The 22,209-nt window shown below is 39.7% G+C and overlaps 4 protein-coding genes across 4 annotated transcripts; 2 read left to right on the top strand and 2 right to left on the bottom strand.

Annotated features, from left to right (window-relative positions):
* Positions 1-1,607: 1,607 nt before the first annotated feature.
* LOC135492122 (proline-rich transmembrane protein 1-like) lies at positions 1,608-5,773 on the bottom strand. The gene is made up of 4 exons (XM_064778318.1): positions 5,701-5,773; positions 5,144-5,367; positions 4,696-4,818; positions 1,608-4,432 (listed from the first exon to the last, which is right to left on the bottom strand). Exons 1-4 carry the CDS (start codon positions 5,717-5,719, stop codon positions 4,262-4,264), a joined length of 537 nt encoding a protein of 178 aa, XP_064634388.1. The 5' UTR covers positions 5,720-5,773; the 3' UTR covers positions 1,608-4,261.
* Positions 5,774-7,228: 1,455 nt separating this feature from the next.
* On the top strand, positions 7,229-10,798 carry LOC135492121 (GTP-binding protein 10-like). The gene is made up of 9 exons (XM_064778317.1): positions 7,229-7,357; positions 7,710-7,909; positions 8,221-8,312; positions 8,471-8,615; positions 8,987-9,060; positions 9,285-9,337; positions 9,542-9,727; positions 10,016-10,139; positions 10,267-10,798. Exons 1-9 carry the CDS (start codon positions 7,301-7,303, stop codon positions 10,503-10,505), a joined length of 1,170 nt encoding a protein of 389 aa, XP_064634387.1. The 5' UTR covers positions 7,229-7,300; the 3' UTR covers positions 10,506-10,798.
* Positions 10,799-11,417: 619 nt separating this feature from the next.
* On the top strand, positions 11,418-17,287 carry LOC135492677 (uncharacterized). The gene is made up of 9 exons (XM_064779259.1): positions 11,418-11,540; positions 11,673-11,788; positions 12,153-12,349; positions 12,782-12,838; positions 13,094-13,175; positions 13,435-13,559; positions 13,700-13,760; positions 13,995-14,087; positions 14,247-17,287. The coding sequence occupies exons 1-9, from the start codon at positions 11,512-11,514 to the stop codon at positions 14,468-14,470; spliced, it is 984 nt and encodes a 327-aa protein (XP_064635329.1). The 5' UTR covers positions 11,418-11,511; the 3' UTR covers positions 14,471-17,287.
* A 681-nt stretch (positions 17,288-17,968) lies between these two features.
* LOC135492230 (autophagy-related protein 101-like) lies at positions 17,969-21,616 on the bottom strand. The gene is made up of 8 exons (XM_064778537.1): positions 21,515-21,616; positions 21,179-21,215; positions 20,672-20,712; positions 20,296-20,379; positions 19,969-20,067; positions 19,669-19,783; positions 19,250-19,416; positions 17,969-19,036 (listed from the first exon to the last, which is right to left on the bottom strand). The coding sequence occupies exons 1-8, from the start codon at positions 21,542-21,544 to the stop codon at positions 18,953-18,955; spliced, it is 657 nt and encodes a 218-aa protein (XP_064634607.1). The 5' UTR covers positions 21,545-21,616; the 3' UTR covers positions 17,969-18,952.
* Between the last annotated feature and the right edge of the window lie 593 nt (positions 21,617-22,209).

Raw genomic sequence — 22,209 nt, 5'->3', positions numbered from 1 at the left:
GTAAAGCCTTGATGGCCTCGGCGGTTAGACGGTTTCACTGCGGATTGGATGGTCACGGGTTCGAACCCCGGCGAATTTAGCCTTAGTTTTCCTGTTTTTTTTAAGCATTTTCTTATTATTATTCATTCATGTACGTTTATCAGGCGCGGATCCAAGCGGGTGCACCAGACGCGCGGCTCCTAATTGATGTAAACTTTTTTTAATTGACCACTTATGAAATTTTGGAACACACCTGTCCAGGAATTTTGATGAGAAATGCAGTGCACGCTCCCTCTTCTTCCAGTTCCTAGATTCGCCGGCCCTCTTATACCATCATCATCTTATACCATTGTGAATATTATCATGAGGAAAACCCCTTCACCCGAACTTTTCAAGCTGAAGTACACACTGATTCCAGGTGTTCGAGCACTCCAGAGAATGGTTTGACTAGTCGGCGGCTTGAATTCCCGAGGGTACATTGAGGCCAACAACTATTTTGGTTGACCTCGATTCCAAACCCTTTTTCAAAATGGCCATTCAAACCATAAAATCAGCTACAAACATTCTTTGTTGAAGGGACAACTTTCGCATGAGACAGGCAGTTTTTCATGCAAAATAGCTTCAAGTATAGGACCGTGACTTTTCAAGGAGCTGAGAGAATTATTGACATATCATCAAACAGCAAAAAAGATCTCACCAAAACGGAATGTAACTGTACGTTTGCCTAAAAATCTCAGATTTGCAGGTCACGTTAAACCCGTCTCACATTACACGCTAAATTCATCATTAGTGATGAGCATTTAGTTTGTAACTACAGTGATGAGCAGGCGGATAGATTCAAATTACATATCAACTTCCTGGCTACCTAAATCCCCGCGCACACCGAAATTGTCCCTTCAAATCACGTGCACGGAGCTACATAGATACGATTGCCGTGTGCATGGGCATTTCCGAGTTTAAAAGAATCGACTCGAATCTTAATTCAAATCCGGCATTGCTCATTGAGGAACTGGCGTCATCAGTCAACCTCATAAACCATACCAGACTACTGATTATAACTGCTGTCAAATGGTCATTGATACTAGACTTTCCATATACCCTCAAACATGAACATGAAGGCTTTCTAGAGATACTACATGCTTGAACAGACCGCTATGCTAGGCAGGCTTTCTGTAGACACTTCAGGCTTCAACCAGGCAGATCAAAGACAGTCACAACAGTGCAAGAGAGGTGTAAGACACTCACAACCAGGGGAGAAATATTCTTCAGGCTTTCCATACAGACACTTCAGGCATGAACATGGCAGATCAGAGGCCAGGGAGGGTCATCGTTTGCATGAGATGACAACACTTCAGGCATGATGGTTTTTGGGAGCCACATCGCTCTGAAATACCAATACGGATCTTTATCAAAGTATAGATACAGCTACCCATTCAAATGGGTGAGGCAAAGGAAAGTCAGGGCCCACAACCCTTGTGGGCAGGCCTCTGATTGGTTTAGAAGCAGGTCACCACATTAGGCACAAAGTCAGACGTGGTTTTGGGGATTTCCAAGTGCTCCAGCACATCAAAATGATATATACTGAACATGGGGGAAAGAAACGGAAAGAAAGAAAGACAATAACTGACTCCACTAATATAAAATTTATTATTATGTACTACAGAATACATTGGTGGCCATATTTTCAAGACGAAGAAATTTCAACCAGTACCTATCGACGGGTCCATTTGGGGAAACAAGAATACCATTGGGGCTAGGGCCAGTCTAATTTCCAACCATGATTCCATTTCATCACACCAATTATTCCACATACCCCATTCAGAAGTGCAGAGACATAACCTGGCCCCAAACCAAAACAGTGGTGAGAAGTACACTGCTAACCAAACCAAAGTAGAAGCCATTTACAATGGAACTATCAGTTGTATTTCTTTCAAAGGAAAACAATTTGGCATAACGTTTTCATCTTGTAGTTTGAATCTTCAAAAATAAACTTATTGCATGCAATCCCATTCAACATCGGTACCAAATCTTTTATACATGACCATCTGAAATAATTAATTTCTAGTGACATTCCAAACATTCTTGAAATAAAAGATAAAATGTACATTGGTTCCTACAAATAACACCTGATGCTTTAATTGACAAATATGTAGTTAAAAACCTGATACTAGCGGAGCAACAAGTTGGGACAACTTCTGACCCTCTGAGGAATTGGTCAGATTTCAGAAAAATCTTTTTAGTGGACTAGTTATTTTTGAGGCAAACATCACTGCTAACCTAGAGGCAGGTGACTGTTGAAGACACTGCATCTATAGACACAATTACATTTTGAGGCTAAAAAGTTGTTTAGAAGCCTACAGGTCATCCCAATTTGGTTCTTTGGTCTAAGGACAATTGTTTCTGGACATATTCAATTATAATTTTTTGGAAGAAAATTTCCCTGCAAGAACTAAAATAAATCAATAAAAGCACAAATATAAGCCATCACGACAGCACATAGACTTATTCCCATTTGACAGATATGCATTACATCATTACTTTATTGTATACATTTAGTTTTATATTTCAGTCAGAAATAGAGAAATCTTATAAACCACTGCAGACAGATTAGCCTAACATGTGCAGTATAACTATGTAAATCAATGAAATGGCATTGTTATATTGTCTGTACTTGAAGGAAATAATAATCAGCAAATGAGGACATATCAATATATTGTAATCGACAGATGCCAGGTGACAGGTAGGCAACTACATATCAAAACCAGCGGCAAATATCTTTCCGGGTAACAGCAGTCCCATCTGTTGGGTTCTGCTTTTGTCGTGTCTGACAGTCTATAGAAACATGTAACAGAAAAAGTAAGGTAACTTGAAGATAAATGCATCAAAGAAAACTTCGTGAACAACTGACAAAGTTTAACAAAATTAAAATATTGAAACAATTCAAATCAATCATGATTTAGCACCGAACTAAGGACATAATTATTTTCGTGCGCAATGACAATGCCTTGTCACTGCATTATAATTACCATTGCTCAGAAAAATGTATACTGACATGAACTCTGTGCCAACCATTTGACATTTACCTTCAGGCTGTATACCTGTGCTGATACACAATATCACATTTTTATCTCCTAGGTCGAGTACACCATGACTCATGTTTATTGGCAAACATCCTCTTTCTCATCATTAGAACAGAAATGTTAACACACTGGCCTCTAAATGAGAAGTAAATGGCACCTCATGATAAAATGCCTATGTGACATAGAGATTTTCAATTTAGGACATGACCTACTCTATTTTAACTGTTAAAAAGTGGATTTGTACACAAGGCTATCGACTAGTTCTACTAAGTGTAGTCAGTTTATAAACCCAGCTCAAGCTCAAATAAAATGCTTTCAATCTAGCAAGTAATTGGAGGTATCATTTTGAAATTTCACGCAGCTTTTGACTACGCATTGGGGCATGTAATTGCAAAGAGATAAAACATGTAAGCGAAGAATTTAAAAAGGTTCAGGTGGCATTACACACAAATCGTGACGTCAGCTGTACTTTTTTCAAGTGTTAATTATGCATGATACAATACTAACATGTAATAGTTGGATAAAGACAATGTCCTATCAAAAAAATAAGATCGGGGGTTGATTTGTACAATGCATAAAGTTAAAATCTGAGGAAAAACCTCCAGTATCATTAGCAGAAGAAATCTAAGAAAAACAAATTCAAATCGAATTTTGAAATGTAGAACAGGGAATTTTACAGACCTCAGAAGACATTGACTTGTTTAATAAAACGTGCTCTAAATTAACATAATATCATTGCTGAATAAGTAGATTCTACTTGTACGGTATCATCCTAGTCTGTCAACTAGCTCCAGGCTGTCGTAATATAATGTTTGCATGCTGTAGCTCTTCTGTGTGAAAAATCAATTCTTAGTCAAGGCATAATGGTGCTGTGCCCTGTTACCAAAAAGGGGAATCATTATAGCTATTTACCACAAATTTTTTGTTTAGACTCCATTTGTCGATTTGATGTTCGGACCAACACGGTAAGGCCCATGCTTGTTTGCTAAGAATCTGAAATTTGTATTTGAATCAGAAAAATCTTAAAAGTCAATTATCCATTTTTTCAATTTTGAACAATATGGCTTCGGCTTTAATATTCCCTTCTCACATGCCACTTTTACCATAAAATGCCCAAATGAATGCAGAGTTGATTACAGATTTGTAAGCTCTGGCTCCATCCAGGTTTAGGGCAAACAAACCATGTGTTATCACTGGGCTGACTAAAAACCATCATACATCTGGGACAGAACGCCAATATAGATGCCGACTATAATCGCACAAATCACATAGGCAGCAATGCCGATTCCGATTGCGATCATAGAGAACTGACGTGATGAGGCAGAAGATCTCTGCGCTCCCTGGGCATCTCCAACAGTCCATTTAGAATTCACCTAAAAGAGACAAAGAGAAAATTGCTAGTCAATCTTTTGAGGAATTAGTTCTTTTTCCGATCCATTTTTTCCAGAGGCTATCACAGAAACCCTACACATGATTTGGTCTTAAAATCAACAAGGATGGTACGGGTAGCCAGGAAGAGGGGCTGAATCATCTACTCTTCTATGCTTATCTATCAGGTAATATTAGGGGTATACTATGATAACTACTGACCACCAACCCCCCCCCCCCCCCCACCCCTCCCCCATCTTCAACATACCTCAGATGCCTTAATGATGGCAATGATGCCGAGCGGCCAGAAACAACAGAGGGTTGTGAAGATAGCCAAACACATGTGGTTGTCAGGGGCTGGGCCAGAGGCAGAGGCACCAGCTTGGACAATCTGCAATTATAGGAGAAAAATGATCACATCATATCACTTATTTAAAAATTACAGATACAGAATATTTTGCTGATGACAACTGAATAAGATAAACAGAACACCATGCCTATTCTAATGTTCAATAGTTTGGACATGAAAACATCATAGCAATGGCAGGTTGGCTTTGTTTGTTGAGATACTCACAGCAAACAAGTCAAGCAAATAGTTCTTTCAGTTCACACTTCTCATGCCCATTCCAGAGGTCAGCATGTCTCCAAATTCAGCAATCAAGGAGTAGACTTTCCTCTAACCAAATGGAGGTGTCAGTACCGAGGCATTTACTTACCACAGTCCCAGGTGGGGCGCCGTAAGAGTACGCTACCCCAGGCTGTCCAGTTTGGACGGGGGCATATCCTTGGCCATATTGAGGTGCTCCAGCTCCAGCAGGGGGTGGTTGGGCAGGATATTGCGGATATCCCTGGCCCGGCTGTTGTTGCGGATATCCTTGCTGTTGTGGATACCCTCCCTGACCCTGTCCCTGGTCTCCATATGCTGGTGGAGCACCATAACCTGGAAAATGATTGCAGCAATTATGACAGTAGCAAAAGGACAGGGAACAAAGTCAGTACACCAGACCTGTACACTAGCCATGAAAGTGTGTACATGATGTATGTCATGTATGTAGTATGTACAGTGAACAGTCAGTATTAGGCCTACGCCTTACGGTATGTTGTACAGCGCCAACCTTCAGTAATTTCAAGTAAAGTTTAATCCATGATTTCTAGCAAAATAAGGTTAAGTTTATCGATTAAATAGTTTTTGAGAATATTAAGAACAACATTGATGCAAGATTTAACGTGAAACATGCGGTTAATGCATTGCAAATCGAGGTTAAACACCCACCTTCTTTCTCGGACGTCATATTTACTTTCGCTCGGATTGACTTTTACCACCGATGGGGGCAGCACTTGTTCATGTGGTAAGTGGTAGTGTTCATGACGCATGCGTTAATGACGGACTGAAGAATTCCCTATGTCAGGTGACCTTCTCATTCTTCTTGCGGGAAACCATGAAACCAAAGTTCTGACGTGTACCGCAGTACGCGACAAGCTTCACCCCATGCCCAATGTGGCTGATGATGACTTTGGCCCTCAAAACCTGTTAGTCTAGCACACGCACGCACTCTAAATAAAGTTTTCAAAAATAAGCCCTAAGTTTTAAACAGAAAGGAAACAACTACCATTACCATGGTTAACTACCTATAGTGCTGACTATTTTCGTAAGAAGCAGAGTAAATCAAATGGTTTTTGTGACGGGAGGCCCGCTCGCGAAAGTGCGACGAGGTGCAAAAACCCCGTAAAATACCTGGGAACAAGGTGCTTAATGAAGATAATGAAAGTAACCTTGTCCACCCGCTGCATCAAGCACAGGTATGTCGATCTGCGTACATAGGCTACATGCAATGACGCTGCGGCATAGGGCCTAGGTCTCATCCTAAAATCATTGATTTCTCGGTCCTCACAGTTTGTCAGTTTTGAGTCAGCAGTTGTTTTGGCAAATACATGTTTTTTGGAGTTTCTGAAACCTAGAGCGCTACTCAATAGGCAGTTAACAAGAAACTACGCATTTACTGTTGTTGCCGACGTATGTGTACACTGAACTTACTTGGGATGTGCGTCGGCCCCGTGTTGAAATGCCGTCCAGTGCCAGTTGGTGCGTTTTTCGCTGATTTAATGTGCAAAATTCAACATATCTCTAAAGTTCAATGGTTGACCCTCGATTTTTTTTGATTTTTGTGTAGCGTAAGCAACTCTCTTTCATGGGAGAATGGTCACTGTAAGAATTATTCAGGAAGAAATGTATAATATTTGCGGTTTTTCGTGATTGTCCGGCCCAATTGGCAATATTGCCATTTGGGATGGTGAACAGAGCTAGGAGCAAATCCGACGCTTATGATTTATTTAAAGAAATGAAATGCCCGATTTAACATCCTGCAGAATCAGGGGAATCGGGCGTTTCCAGTGATATACGACACAAATGGGTTGTCCTCATGCATTCACTTTGGAAACGCATTTTAAAATAGATGTTACGTCCTGTTAATGGGGCACGTCATCATCGCGTACATTTGGGAAAAACTCCCTAACCAGACCTAAATTACGCCAAATAGGGGAAACAACGAATTAGCCTCGATCCGCTCCATGGTCATCCCCATCTATTAATAGACTTCAGCCCCAGTGACGTTTTACGACAAATCCCAAAACGAGGCCGTACCACAGAATTGGGGGACCAAGCATGATCAGCCAAAAAGCTGGGGTGCAGCCTCGCTTTGCCATTTGGCAAGTATTCCCACTACCACATTTTAAGTTGCTCCCATCCGGCTGACATTGCCTAGAAATTGCGATAGGAGTCGTTCATTTTCAAGATGTCAGCGCCCATGTCCATGCTGACCGCCCGAACAATGCGAAATTCCATGTTTTTTCACACTCAGAAATAACAACTGATCATGGTTCTTGTTTCTAGAATAGCTAATGCTGTGTTTTCGAAGGGAAAAGCCGCTGTTGTGAGTTGAACTTGCCTTTGATTACATTTTGTGCTCTCTTCTACAAAGTGTCCAATGCAAAGAAATGAAAATGCACTGCACTGCACATGCATCACCAATGCACATGCAATGCATGGTAAATAAAGATACAACACTACCACTGGAGCAGAACTTCATAAATTGGCAGATCTTTCCATATTCAATCAGTCTCAAGGTAAAAATTCAGGCAGTGATCGTGTCTTTCATCTCTCTTCAATGATCGTGATGTGTTTTTGAACGGTAATTTAATTGTTGCCCAGTCAGTAGTCTATTCTCATTTGGGCATGCCTGTCTGGCAACTCCAGTCTCTCACTCATGACTTCATACTTTACAGAGAAAACAAACCAGCTTCATTGATCGCCTGAGGATTAATGTGAAAGGGGGCTCCGGAGGTCAAGGCTTCCCAAAATATGGTGGCATTGGTGGAAGAGGTGGTGATGTGTATGTGGTGGCATCGAAGCATCTGTCCCTAAAGTCAGTAAAGGCAAAGTGTCCAAAGCAGAAGTACACTGCAGAGGCTGGTGGCAATAGCAAGTGAGTACTTTGATCAAAAGTGAGGACAACTAGAAAGTAAGTCCAAAGTATCTAAAAATACTCACTCTGCTAGAACCAGACAAAAAATTATGAAGAACAAGCCATTTGAAGCATCCCAATGGTCTCTGCTGTCACGCTCAGTGTCTCGAACAAAGAAACGCTGGTCTTTTATTTAGTATCAATTATCGTTGTATCAAATGAATAATGTAACTTGTTTTGGAATGTTTAATCCATTACAGTGATAAACATCTCATTCTCAAGGTCAAAGCTGACCTTTTTGTCCCAGGACCAATTATCTTTTAATCTTTCAGGGTTCATCGACTTATGGGACCACCTGGGCAAGACCTAGAAATACCAGTTCCCACAGGAATATGCATCAGACTCGACAATGGCAAAGCCATAGGTATGTCAATGACGCATTCTTTTAACTGATAAATAAATAATAACTGAAATAATGCTGTGACACCTAGTTCTCAGTTGAGTTTTATAAAATAAAAAAATTACTGGATACCAATGGAATTTTTTCACTAACTTAATACTGTTAGTGTTTTTCCCTTTAAGGTGACATGAATGAAGTTGGTATGAAGGTGAAGGTGGCAACGGGTGGCATTGGTGGTGGTCCGGAGAACAACTTTGCTGGACAGAGAGGTGTCAGTCGAAATATCACGTTAGATCTAAAGTTAATAGCTGACATTGGATTAGTTGGGTGAGGCTTCTTGTTACTCTGTTGTTTGCAGTATCACAAAGTGGCAACTGCTGATCGGCAAAGTCAGGCGAAGTACGATGAGAGAGTTAATGAGATGCCATAATATGTAGAGGGAAAGGACCATGTCACCTGCCAGAGGCATTAATCTCCTTACTCTCCATATCACTTTTAAGTTGTGCCTCCTGTATCATCAATACTTGGAAATAGGTAGCAAAATTATGGTTTTGATTGTGACTTAAATAGTTTATGGAGTCATAATGCTGATGGAAAGCACCTGGTCAGAATGCTTAAATTTAGGTTTATCACATGTTCCTTTTAACAACCACATCTCTTGAACGAATTCAAGACTGAATTTTATTCTTTGCTTGTAGCTTCCCAAATGCTGGAAAATCTACATTGTTGGGTGCAGTTTCAAGAGCAGCGCCAAAGATTGCAAATTACCCCTGTGAGTAGAACACCTCTCCTCTATTCCAGTAAATATACTCTTGGCAGATAGTCCAAAGGAAAATTATTTAAAAAATTATAAAAATATGACTGCTTTTCCTCTTCAATTTTAAGGCAATGAATTCACTTTACAGCCCAGTGCTCGCTACTTGTAAAATTCACCAACAAATTTTAGATTTAGGACTTCTTTGTCATTTTATTATTGTTCTAATATTCTTTTTACAGTCACAACCATAAAACCTCAGCTTGGAACCATGATGTATGAGGATAACAGACAGGTAGGTAGTATAGCCTTCTCCTATTATGTGGGGAGGGGATGTGTACTTAGATTATTTACTGTATCTTTTAACAGTAAATTTTTACAAAATCTGTCTGAAAGCCTGCCTCTTGTGTGTGCTATAGTTTGGTCCCTTACATGCTGCTTTACGCCTAACTAGTTTTGAGAGATTATATGACATAAGTACTTCTTTCATTTTTCTCAGATCACTGTTGCGGATCTTCCTGGTTTGATTGAAGGAGCTCATGTCAACTTTGGCATGGGCCATAGTTTCCTGAAACACGTCGAGAGGACAAAAATGTTGCTGCTTGTTGTTGATGTGTTTGGATTCCAACTGAGTAATGAACATCCACACCGAACTGCTTTTGAAACAATCCTCTTGCTGAATAAGGTATGTGTCTGTGACCTTAGGAAATTCACTCCACTTGGATTGCTTTACAATAATCCTGGTGAAACATCTATATGGCTTGAAGTGTTGCTCTCTTCTCCCCTCATATACTCTACAAGGTTGGAAGTGATTGGCAGAATTGGTTGAATCTATGTGAGCTGCACAAGGTTCCTTCAGACCCAGTAAGTCTGTTGAGAATTATTCTATTTTACAACCTGTTCATTTACGTTATCAAAGTCCAAGCTATTTTTCATGTTTTGCATTCTGTGACAAAGTTCTATTGCCTTCTAGGAGTTGGAGCTATACAAGCCTGAATTACTTGAAAAGCCAGCGATATTAGCTCTGAATAAAACTGATATGGAGGGAGCTCAAGAAAAACTGCATGAAGTGGTAGACAAGCTGGAGCATGTGGAGAGTAAGTATCAAATTATTCACGAATGATCATGGTCTTTGGTGTTAGTAACAACAGTGTTATGTATATGAGTTCAAGTTCAAGTAGAATACTACAAGATAAACCATGTTTTTTTAATTTTCTTCTTCAGAACTGATCAAAGAACTTGATGACACATTCCGCCCGAAGCAGTTGATGAAATTTGATGATGTGGTACATATTTCTGCAAAAAAGAAGGATTCAGTTGGATGGCTCCAGAGCAGGGTTCGAGAAGTACTGGACTATTATGCAGATCAACGATATGAAGCAGAACACACAGAACTTCTTAGAAAAGGGACAATTAAACCTATTGAAATGCCAACGGAAAGGTCAAAGACAAAACTTGTGTGATGTCTCTCATTAGTTGTCTCAAATGAAAATCACTTGACTGCCAAAAATGTGTGCTCAGGCTCAGGTCCCATTGGTCCACATTTTAGTAAGCTTTACATATTGATATAGATCTATAAAGTCAAGTATAACAACTGTCTTGTCCTCTTGTCAACTGGCTTTATGCTGTAAATGTGATACAGAAATTTGGTTCCAATGATGGCCTTAGCCATTGTATTGGAGAAGGCCTTTTTGGGATGGATACTGGTTGTGCAAAGCAAGTCTGTAACATGATGTAAATAAACTGTATATTTATATATCTTAGTTTGTATTATCATTAATGAGCACTTAGAAGCTGCCCCTTGATTTTGAACAGCTGTCTTCTCATGGTTCTTGTCTGGTTGTGACTATGTCTCCGACTCGCAGTTCTCCATCATACTGGACTGGTCGGTGATATACATGTAGGCCTAGCTATTAAAATGTGAATATTTGAATTCAATTAACCAAGAGCTAGATGTAGGTCCAAGTTCTCTTCTTGGAAGTATGCTCTGCAAATTTCATGACTGACAGCAGGGAGTAGGCCTATATTGCTGTCTGCTAGAATTGCTGATTTGAGGACAGCATTCTCCAAGCGTCGTCAATGGTGCTAAGTCTCACTCGACCTACTGTCTCTGCCACTGTTGGGCTATGTCATGTGACAATTTCAGCGGGTGCATGTAAATTGGACATTTGGCCCGGCGCCGGGAGATTGGGAGGACAGGTGCCCTGATGGGGACCAAGAAAAAGCAAACTCGGAATACGGAACGGAGCCCTTTAAATCTTCCCAGAATATTGTTTTTTGGAAAAAATACGATATGAAAATCTTCTTATATCCTTTGATAATGCTTGTTTGTGTCAAATATTGAACAGAAATTGAACTTGAATATGTGAACACGAAGAATGAAGTGAAAATCTTGTCGGAATTCGACTCACTAATTGATTGAAGGTCTGTATTTTCTACCCAACCAATACAGAGAAGAAAAACACCAAAATGGATAAAGCTGCAAAAGCTGTTCGAAGGTAGCTAAAATACACCATTTATTCTACTTCGATTGATAAATATACCCCTTATAATTGTTCCTTGAATATTCAACCACCATTCTGACGCGTGATTGTTGTTTTTAATGCTGTATTTTGCTCACAATCTTCCAGGAGTGGCGTCCGATTTATGTCCCTTGGTGGAGGCCATGGAGATCTCAACATGGTGATTTCTGAACAGAAAGATGTGAGAAATTCTGCGAAGGCTTTTGCTGCTGCTCAAAATTCAGGTACATATTATGAGCTTGTGATAACACCAATCCCACCACTTAACCTACATTACACTGATGCTGCAAGTGGACAAGTAGATGGAGATGAGTGAAGTGAGTCGACTAATGTCAAAGACTTGACAGAGTCCAAAGATTCACAATCAGTGAAGTCTTAGTACTTGCGAAGACACAAAATCATTCAGGCTAGCTTGTAAGTTTATGTGCATGGATGACGATTTTCTATTCTTTTAAAGTTATCGTTACCATTGGAATGGGCCAGGTCCAAATTCCCAACTATAACGTGCCAACTCTCTGGTCTCGAATTTTCACTGTTCTCATCAATTTCTATGAAATATCAATCGATTATTTGATATTTCATCTTCAGCTTGTCAGTATATGGTAAAATGGGCCTCCAACGAACAGAACCGCGCAATCCAAGATGTCGTCAACCAGATGATGGAGCTGAACCTCATCTACACAGAGGTACAGAGAGAATTTTCAGAGCACTTGAAGGTGTTCAAGCAGATGTTTGAGATGGTGTTGGAAGGTGAACGGCATGTTGATCAAGCAAGGAATCACTTGGTGAGTATGTCATAGAGTACGCCAAATATGACATTCATTTTGAAGTGGCTTTAACCGATTTTGTTTGAGATGGAAAACCCTAATGAGAGATTGAATAGCAAAGGTTTCAATGTCACTTACATGTGAGGCAGTCACAACAACTTTGGAGGTCATGAAAGATTTGACCACATACTCTCTAATTCGTATCGTAAATTTCATGTTGGATGCCACTGGTAGAGATAATCTTATTCAAATGTTGTATTATACTCTTGGATTTGGAGTTACAGTAAAACCTCTCTACTAAGGACACCATCGGGACTGACAAGTGCTGTCCGTAATAGAGAGGTGTCCTGTTAAGAGAGGTCATATTGAATGGAAACAATCGCTAAGGGAGGTTCCACTCGAGTTCTTTTTCAGACAGAAACGGTAATATTTCAAAACCTTTTGTTTCAGTCAACTTGTGAACAACGGGAATCTAAGATCAAGAAAGAGTTAAAAAAGGCAGCTAAGGTAAAACATCTATTTTCTATCTATCAAATTTAAAAGAAGTCGAGAAAAGGCAACTTCTGGTAGTCTTTGACAGCAAAGGTGAAATGGACATGAAGTCGCTTTTGAAACGCTGCGCAAGTCCGGTCATTGTAAATTGAATTTTTCTCGGCGTTCTCCAGCATACATACCTTCACACTCACACTCACAGCCACATTGTTATTCCAAACACCAAAAACATTATTTTTCTCCAAAACAATTCTTCTGTCACTTTTCCAGAAAGCTACCAATGAAGAAATTAGGTACTTAGAGAATAAACTTGACCAGGCAGAGAGAGCAAAGGATCTCGCCCAGCTAGAATGTAAGTTTGATTGGACATTAAGATTTTAATGCTTTGATTAGGTTTGTTCATAAAGTTTCTCTGCAATGATTTAGTCTGATAATTTTTGGTGTCAATTCAGTAAAACCAATTCTTCAATTTTGTTAGTAATGACTAGCATGCCCTGGAGTGTCCACCTTAGATTTATATCTGCATTGAATAAGAACAAGCTCTGCGATGAAGAGGAAAAAGGAAGGATGGAGAAAATTAAAGTTCTTTCTATCCTTGTGAACTGTTTCAGTGGCTGACCGGATAAGAGAGAATGAAGCAGTGAAGTTGATCCGCTTCAAGGAAGGCGTCACCAAGGTCTCTGAAGCTTACATCGAATTAGGAAGGAAGACCAACATCATTCATGAAGCTCAACGTGTAAGTTACGGCTGCTGTCTTCGGAATCAGCTTTGTGAATTTTTTCGGACGGTTCTTCTTAATTTGATCAATTTCAAACCTTGTATTAGCTGTCGTGTTTTTATCAATAACTAACATTTATGTTTATGTTTTGTTTGTAGGACATCTCCTATCAGCTTCCAGATGGACAAGAAAAGGATTTAGAGGATATCAAATATACTGGTAAGTTCTTGTACCAGGGTGACTCTCGTCTGCTGCTATTACTGTTCATGCAGGAATGAAACAAAAGATGAGGTATTTACAGCCATGCAGTTTCTCACTCCTTAAATGTAGTTAGGGGTGTGTATTGCTCATGACTGCTGTATTCCACACACATTTTGATTTAGTGTTGGACAGAGATGCTCTAGTAAACTTGTTAAACAAACATTTTGTGTTTATCTTTATTTCTGTTTTCAGGCTCAGGTGCTACTAAACAATATGTGATTAAAGCGAAGGAGAAGATTAGGCAGTGTAACCGACAATCTCACCGACACAGACACAATATCTCAAGTGAGTCACCTGCACCCTTGCCTGATGCACAACTTCAATCGTGGCCTCCTCCGACTTTTTACAATGTCAGCTAGTTGCTCCATTGGTTAATTGAAAGATGAGAAGAGGAAATCCCAAATGAACAACAAACGGGTAATATTATTTTTGTGTGTGTTTCAGATGATCCCAATGAGCCCCCACCACCGTACACACCCGGTGACTTCTACAACGAGCAGCTCAGCCTCGATCTCGAGCAGCAGGCCCCACCCCGGCCTATCAGGCAGCTCTCCCCTCGACAACAAGTACAACTTCCACCGCCACCATCACAAGACTTTGATGGAAATCGCTGGGATAGTGACTACGAGGATGATATATCGAGCATGTTGGGTGCTGCCAAGATGTGAGCCAAATCGACATCACTGGGACTCCTTTTTAAGCAGAATAAAACTTCTGGGGTAACCTACTCTTGCATCGGCCCCCTGCATGTCTCTACCTCCTCAAGCACTGCTTCAAATTCAACACAATTTGACTCGCACTGCAAGCACTTGGTGTAAATGGTTTCCAAATTTCTCTTCGCTTCACGTGAGGGCCATGCTAATTGGCTATAAAGCAGGTGAAAAATGTCTTCAGTGATTACCAGTACTGAATTGTGCATTATTCAAAGTCGTGGTTTGGGATTTAGAAATTAAAGTGCAGGCCTGTGCAAACACTTTGGGATAGGGGACTCTGTTGATAACTAACATATTGTGAGATTGTGTGGTCTCCTGTCTAACTCTTTGGAATGAGGACATTGTAAATTATCTATCCTGCAGGCGGTCTCGCCTGACAGCGATGTATGTGAAGGGGGTGTATCGGGTTCAGGACTGCAATCCCTCATGGGGATCCTTCCAAAATTAAAAGGTGTCCTTCCAGAAAGGAAACACTATTTTTCGGGAGCCTTCCAAAATGGGGAGGTGAAATCTATATTTACTCAATTGACCCACATTTTGTATCACCTTTTCTCAGCCTCTGATTTCTCTAAGTTGATAAGGTTGACATGGCTGATCTGTATTCATACCATGTTGATCTCATCAGTTTGGGTAATGTATTTGATATATATTTCTGTGATGTCCACCCCTGATCTATCGATGACTTATGATGTATGCTATATTTTGAGGCAACAAAAGTTTTCACTATATCTGCAGAAATAAGCCAAGCATTTCCATAATTGAATGATAATTTACGAGCCTCGTAACACATAAAAGATCACTGCTAGATCAGGCTGGTGAGGACCACTCCATGTTAGATATTGTGATGCAGTCAGACTGCTGCTGTCATGGAAAATATAACTCAGGACTCGGGCATCTCAGTAACTTGATCTTCTCTGGCCTTGGTCTTATTCTAGTATAATGGAAACAACTATGTGGGTTCCAAAATCATTGTAAGGTTTCTTCGCCGCCTTGGCTTTTGAACCTGTAGTGTTCGTGGAAACCAATCCAGTGGTAAATTAATGAATGGGAAATGTTGGACTAAATTCAGGATTAAAGTCAGAGAAGAACAATTAAAGAATGTATTGTTCAACCTTTTGATGGCATGAAAGTACCCTGTTTTATCGCATTTGTGGTATTTTTTGCCTCCTTAGTGTGTGTTGCTTTAGAATGGTACTCTCAGAAAGCATGTCTTTGAATATGTTGAAGTCTAACTCTAAAACTCAAAAATGAAAATGTACTTTTTGAGCTTTTCATCGCGACGAAAATGGTAGTGCTTCCGGCTCCAAGGGAATATGCCTTGTTTGCTACATACAGTACCCATGGCAAACAGGGACATTCTTGTAATGTCTTTTCAACATCTTGTTAGATCGAAAGAGATGCATAGTGGTTATCGCCAGGTTTTCCTTGTATAGTCAGGGATTGGGGATATTTAGAATGAGGGGGTTTGGGTAATTGAACTTTACATTTTATCATTTTACCCAGTCAGACCAATGATTATTTACATGTATCTGTTTATTGACATGGATATGAGGTACATTGCTTGTTCTGACGAAACAAACCAGTTACAATAATTAAAGTCAAATATTTGTCTCCTATATAAAGCATTGTTGGCTGAATCCATCTCATCATGTTGCTGGAAGATCATTCCTCCTGGTGAACTTTACTGGGTGTATGTTTCTTCTAGTTGATAACAGCAGTTATGTATTTAGATTTCAAGTTTATGCAATAATTTTCTATATGCATAGTATTAGAAGATAGAATCGTGCTCGACTCCAAATAACATTGGAGCCCAAATGTGGGAAAAGTGTTCCAGTTTTAACATGTAAAAAGAAATTGCGGTGCATTTTAGATAGGTGACAGTACAGCTTTGATTTTGAAACTTCCTGTGTATCATAATGCATGAGGCATTGTCACAAATACACCCATTATCTTATTAAAATGAATAAAAATCTTATATAGTGGAGCTATGAAAACAGCTGAGGGCATTTGCAGCCGCGTAGTGTTTTTCCAACATTTCTGGGACACTCTGTATAAGCTGTTGTTCGTGTGAATCTGATCTTTCCTTTCATTCATGGACTGGCTCATCAAGTTGAAAACTTTTTACTTGAATTTGAAAGTTGCCAATCGCGGGAATATATACTGAATATAAATTTCGATATTGCCGTTCTGTAGAGAGATATACAAATACTATAGATACCTAGTTTCAGCAAATTTGCAATCATGATAAATGATTACAGCATTGTGTATAACTGCATTTCTTGTAGATTTATTGTTAACATGCCCTCGGCTTGTGCTCCAGTGAAGGTTGTTGGAATTGATTGCGGATAACAGCGTTTTGTGCCAGGTATATCCTAATTAATGGAACAAATGCGGAAGAGCCATGTTGGATTTATATACGGTAATGTGAAATAAGGTTGGGGGAGAAGGACGTGATAAGTTATTGGTAAAATTTCTATTATTTTTATGTCATTTTCTCTCCGCTTTCCCAGAGGTTGCTCCGCTTTTTCCCTACCAATCACATACAAAATGTGAGACACTCTTGACTGAAACCATGTCCTCCATATCTAATTTGCTTGTTACTTGATTGGAATTCAAACAAGTGCTGGTTTCAAGAAGATTGGCTTGTACTCAGAATGCGCATCCATCTGATAACTGTAAACCCATTTATTGATAAATGATATATGTATACGTGAACTGTAATCGAAAATGAAAATAAATTATAAAGATTTTACAATGTAAAGAAAATACTGTGTTTTCTTTGTTTTATTTGGAATCACTATCTAAAAAGTATTGGTCACTTCACCACAACAGATGTCCATGGAGGAATGCTGGAGTGTGACCATCTGATTCAGTATCCAAGGAACCTCTTTATATTGTCTTCGTTTGTGACCAGCAAAAGTCCCTCTGGTTGCATGCTGACTTATCGGAGGTGAATATCAGTCCTAAAGTGTCCTCCCTTCATGCACAACGACTGGATCAGCATGCTCTGGCTGATAGAAACGTGAGGAGAGTATGAGAGTGGTTATCAGGGCTTGTTGTCCTTGACATGGAGTCCTAGTGACAATGGCTACTGGTTGTGTGAGAGCCAGGTTGTAGGAGGTGACCAAGAAGAAGGGAACTTTGTCTTTCTTTCTGTCCCAGTTGGAATGGGATGTGGGTTGGGAAGAGACTGGTGCCCTGATGACAGCAGTCGCTGTAAGCAGCATGGGATAGCCTCTGCGTATAAAATGATGTGCAATTTTGAGATTATGTTTCACAAAGACTTCCAAGTTGGAGCAAATTCTGTGAATTCATATGGTTTGCCATTCTTGCATGATGCCATGTGGGCTAAAGTGTATGGAAGATCACCCTCTGGCCAAAGACAGTCACCAGACCACAGGTCACAAAGTGTAGCAACCTCACACCCGAGGCAAAAAGTAACAAACGAATCTCTGATGACACTGCACATGTATTTTAAAGACTCCAACTTGTACATTATAAATTCTACACTGTACATATAAACCGACCTCCATTTGCTTGCGAGTAATGTGGAGACTAATTACCGATTAGAGATTACATGGATTGTTAAACTCTGCCTGTTCTGTATTCAGTCAGCCAGTCTCAGGCCTGAAAGGAGTGTTCAGCGGTGGGCCAGCAACCCACCATGTAAAATGAGAACCTGCTACAAAAACAACGAGGCCACAGATCTGGTAGAGGCAAGCTCATATGTACCTTAGTTCAAGATGAATCAAAGTTTTGGTTTCTGATCTCTGCCCCCCCCCCCCCCCCACCCCGAGGTCCTGGTCACTGCATGACCATGCTCTTGTGTGTAGGCCTACAGGCCACAAACATCAATATTCAAGTCAATATACAACATTTTATATACAAGTCTACAAAATCAATATTTACAAAATAATTTAAGAACACAACATGCATGGGAGCCTACGAGAACATAATCAATCTTTCATCGAAAATCTTACAGAGCCAAAGAATTGCTTTGTGTGTATAATAGTTTTGACCAAGTGAAAACAGGACACTTATTACTCAACCACACAAAGCAATGAAATATCAATAATGGTGTAGTGGCGCAGTGAGTCAAGTACCTTTTTAAAAAACTCCGATGAAGATAGGTTTCTTTTACACCAGGAATACAACAAAAGAGATAAAACAACAACCGTGAAACCAATCACGTCTCCCCCAACCAATTCAATCGATTTTCTTGCGTTGCATCGTCACCTGCTGGCCCTGTTAGTTTGTCCAACGTAATGTTGTGTGACGTCATTTACATCATCAGCTGTTGGCATTTGTCATGACGTTACCAAGTTCGCACGGGCTCTGAAAAGGTATGTGACTCATTGGGCCATCTAGAGTGATTTATCAGAAGTCCAGAATTAGTAAAGACAAGTCTTGATCAATTCTTGCTATTATCCACTACTACTAGAGAGCCAGAGTATCCTTGATAAACTTTCTCATGGTGGTGCCAACAGACGTGGATGTCGGACCAGTCGTTGAATAGGAAATCTGCAAAGGGTAACAGTAAAGAGTTGTTCAATGTGAGATAATTCGATGTAGCTAGAGCAAATAAATGACTTATTCAATGAGCACCAGACTTGATAGATTGTATCTGCAGCACATGCTTTTTATTTTTCCCAGAAAATTTCACGACTTGCAAATAAAAAGACACCCGAAAGTTTGGCAGTTTATAGAACAAGAATTTTGTTCTTCTACACTGACCTTATGTAAATATGGTTGCACGTCGTTGAAATTTACATCGAACACGAGATCCAACTCTGATTGGTTAGGCATCTTTGGCACGTATTCGTGTCGGTTCATGGCCTCTGCAATGTAGCAGATCTTCTCCCCCAATATTTCGCCAACTTTCTCCCGGCAAATTTGTTTCTCTGAAACAAAACGAGAAGATTCATTTGACCATGAAGCTTCTGGTTGGTTGTGACAATTATGATTGTTACAATGTCCATGGTGTGTCACAACACACAGACACAGGTGGTAAGAAACAAGACAAGTAATACTACTCTTCATTCATATCGCACACTGATCCTGATGGCAACCTGTCCCATCAATAGAAGTGTCATGCTAAAACAATAGAAACAGGAAATGAAAATGTATGCATTGAGAACACCATAGAAACATACCATGTTCATTTGCAAGCTGAATGACCTCCAACCTGACTGTCCACACCTCCCAGGGTATGCACTCAGCAGGGAATGGCCACCTAGCACGTTTCTTCTGATAGAATTCTAGCGAAATCTGGAATAATATCAATTATGAGAGGATCATATTGAACTTGAAAGACATACATTAGAGTGTAATGATGCAAACACTGGTGAACAAGGAAGCTTACAACAATGGTCTATTTGGACTGTAATCCCACATTATTGAGGAAAGCAGGGTTCCAAACAATGTAACTGAGAGGCCAGGGGTGGCGTCTTTACCTGCCCACACCTGTCTTCATCTTGATTACGCAGGGCATCTCTGAAAACAGCCACTTCACGTTTGAGTTCCCTATCCACTTCATCTGAGCTGCAGCGTATCTGTGGGTAATTATAAAATCTATTCATTATTCAAATTACGATCAAAGTTTGTTTGTTTATATAGAATTTCATGGTCAAGATTCTTCAAAACTTTGGTGCCTGTAACTTCTAATTGACTGATTCAGGAGTTGGAGGCAATTTGGGAAAAGAATTTCCCCTTAGTTTAGTATTTCTGATGGAGATTCTGGCACAGTGAAGTCTGCCAAGCTCGCAGCTGTGTGCACTTACATATGTGAAATCCACAAAATCACAATCCACCTCTTCAACTCCTACTGTCCCAATTGAATAGCTCCCTTCTTGTTTATAGTGAAACTGAAACATTCAATTCGAAAAGGGAAAGTCAATCACACTTTGATAAAATACAATTTAAATGCTTTGTTCAAAATGCCATATCAAACTCATAAATGATTTGTTACTGTTCTACACAATATGGTTACTTGCAGATCAGCCTTCTGTAAGCAACAAGGCTACAAAATAAATTGAGCTTAAAAGACCTGCAAACAAATTTCTGAGTGCAGGCTGACATTTTGCTATACTTTGAATTTGATATCGATTATGGGCCAGACCTGTAATACCAATTTGCACAGGAGTCACGATTACTCACCTTCCCTAGAGTTCTATGCAACAGAAGGCTGTGAAATAAACCTGAAACAAAAATGAGTTACATGTTATAGTATAAGGATGAAATGATAGAACACCCATGTATTTATATACAGAAGAAATAAGATGGGCAATCACTTGCATTTTCAAGAAGAAACTCACTTAGAAAGTCTGCTTCTGTTCAGTTTGATTGGCTGGTATAAAGTTCCCACAGACAACGATTCCAACTTCCTCTGCTTACAATACCCGATTAGACCAACTTGCACAGACCACCGGCTGAGCGACTTTGGTGATCGTCCATTTGTTCAGGTGTAATGAACAACCAGTAGTTTTGGTACCGTGCAAAACCTCCATAGAGAGCCAACAATACGATTGCTAAAGTATTTGCTAATAATGATAGCTAGGTTTTCAGTGAGGCAATACATATAGGCATACACTACAGTATACCCATTCAAATGCATCAAATTTTTGCTCCCTCTGTAGTTGTGCCAACTTGTGGAATGTCACTTACTGAGGACAACTTCTTCAATCTGCCTCCCTTCAACTGACTGCAATGATAATAAAACAGAAAAACTCCAATCAACTTTTTCGTAGAAGTTTGTTTGGGCAGTGACCAGTAGTGATGCGTATTATTATAATACAATATAGACTTAGGGCCGTTACGGTAATCTAAGATAGATGTCTGCAACATTAACAATAAATATTAATCATGTCATGATGAATGGATGATCATGAACATTCAACATGGGACATGGGTGCAAAACAAATAAAGATTTGGGGCAACTTGTTCAACATAGCTCAAAACAAACAACTTCTTCGGAAGCTACAGGTTATAAAGTTTCATTACCAGCTCAAATATTTGGGATCGGGCATTCATTTTGGAAGCAAAACGGATAAATGCATGACTATTTCATGCAACTTTCTGTTTTCATCAAAATGTAAATATCGTAAAGCGTCCGAGGTGTCGCAAAATGTCAATACATTAAAAGGCTTATATCTATGATCTTATATATATAGAACATCAAATTCTAATTATTCTTCAACACATGTATCTTTCTACAGCACATATTAAATTTTTTAGTTTTCATTCTGACAAAACTGAGAGTGAGATACGCATCGGCGGCTAAAAGTTTTCTCGGCGGGAGATTCAAAGTTGCAGATTTGCGGTGTCCTTCACTTTTTATCGATTTTTACGAATTCGTTTGAACATAGGCAAAACTAAACTCGATACATAAGAATAAATACTATTATAGAAACATATAGGCGTTAATTGCGCCCTGTCCATGTTCTGAAGTAAAGAGAACTTTCGTAGTTTTGTGGACGCCTTGTCGACTTCTCGAACGCTGTGCATGTGTGCGCACTGCTGCGTGCTGTCATACATGACATGCATGACCATGTTGGCCTAGTACATCCTATTCCTAGGCCACCATGTACATGATACGTCACATCATCAACACTTTAACCATCAACGTTGCAACGACAACACTGCACAAACATTGTATAAATGCATGCTCAGTGATGATAGAATATTCTGCTTACTGC

The sequence above is a fragment of the Lineus longissimus genome, chromosome 8 (genome assembly GCF_910592395.1).
Source record: "Lineus longissimus chromosome 8, tnLinLong1.2, whole genome shotgun sequence".
Classification (NCBI taxonomy): domain Eukaryota; kingdom Metazoa; phylum Nemertea; class Pilidiophora; order Heteronemertea; family Lineidae; genus Lineus; species Lineus longissimus.
This window is presented reverse-complemented; position numbering and strand designations above follow the sequence as displayed.

Bases quoted from the DNA above. Each gene is read 5' to 3' on its own strand.
- LOC135492122 (XM_064778318.1), bottom strand. The intron at 4,819-5,143 runs GTAAGTAAATGC...CTATAATTGCAG, and splicing joins GCGCCCCACCTGGGACTGTG to ATTGTCCAAGCTGGTGCCTC. The intron at 4,433-4,695 runs GTATGTTGAAGA...TGTCTCTTTTAG, and splicing joins CCATCATTAAGGCATCTGAG to GTGAATTCTAAATGGACTGT.
- LOC135492121 (XM_064778317.1), top strand. From the start codon at position 7,301: ATGGTTCTTGTTTCTAGAATAGCTAATGCTGTGTTTTCGAAGGGAAAA. The intron at 9,061-9,284 runs GTGAGTAGAACA...TTCTTTTTACAG, and splicing joins AAAGATTGCAAATTACCCCT to TCACAACCATAAAACCTCAG. The intron at 9,338-9,541 runs GTAGGTAGTATA...CATTTTTCTCAG, and splicing joins TGTATGAGGATAACAGACAG to ATCACTGTTGCGGATCTTCC.
- LOC135492677 (XM_064779259.1), top strand. From the start codon at position 11,512: ATGGATAAAGCTGCAAAAGCTGTTCGAAG. The intron at 11,541-11,672 runs GTAGCTAAAATA...ACAATCTTCCAG, and splicing joins GCTGCAAAAGCTGTTCGAAG to GAGTGGCGTCCGATTTATGT. The intron at 12,839-13,093 runs GTAAAACATCTA...TCACTTTTCCAG, and splicing joins AGTTAAAAAAGGCAGCTAAG to AAAGCTACCAATGAAGAAAT.
- LOC135492230 (XM_064778537.1), bottom strand. From the start codon at position 21,544: ATGAATGCCCGATCCCAAATATTTGAGCTG. The intron at 20,068-20,295 runs GTAAGTGCACAC...AATTACCCACAG, and splicing joins ATTTTGTGGATTTCACATAT to ATACGCTGCAGCTCAGATGA. The intron at 19,037-19,249 runs GTCAGTGTAGAA...TACCCTTTGCAG, and splicing joins TGCAACCATATTTACATAAG to ATTTCCTATTCAACGACTGG.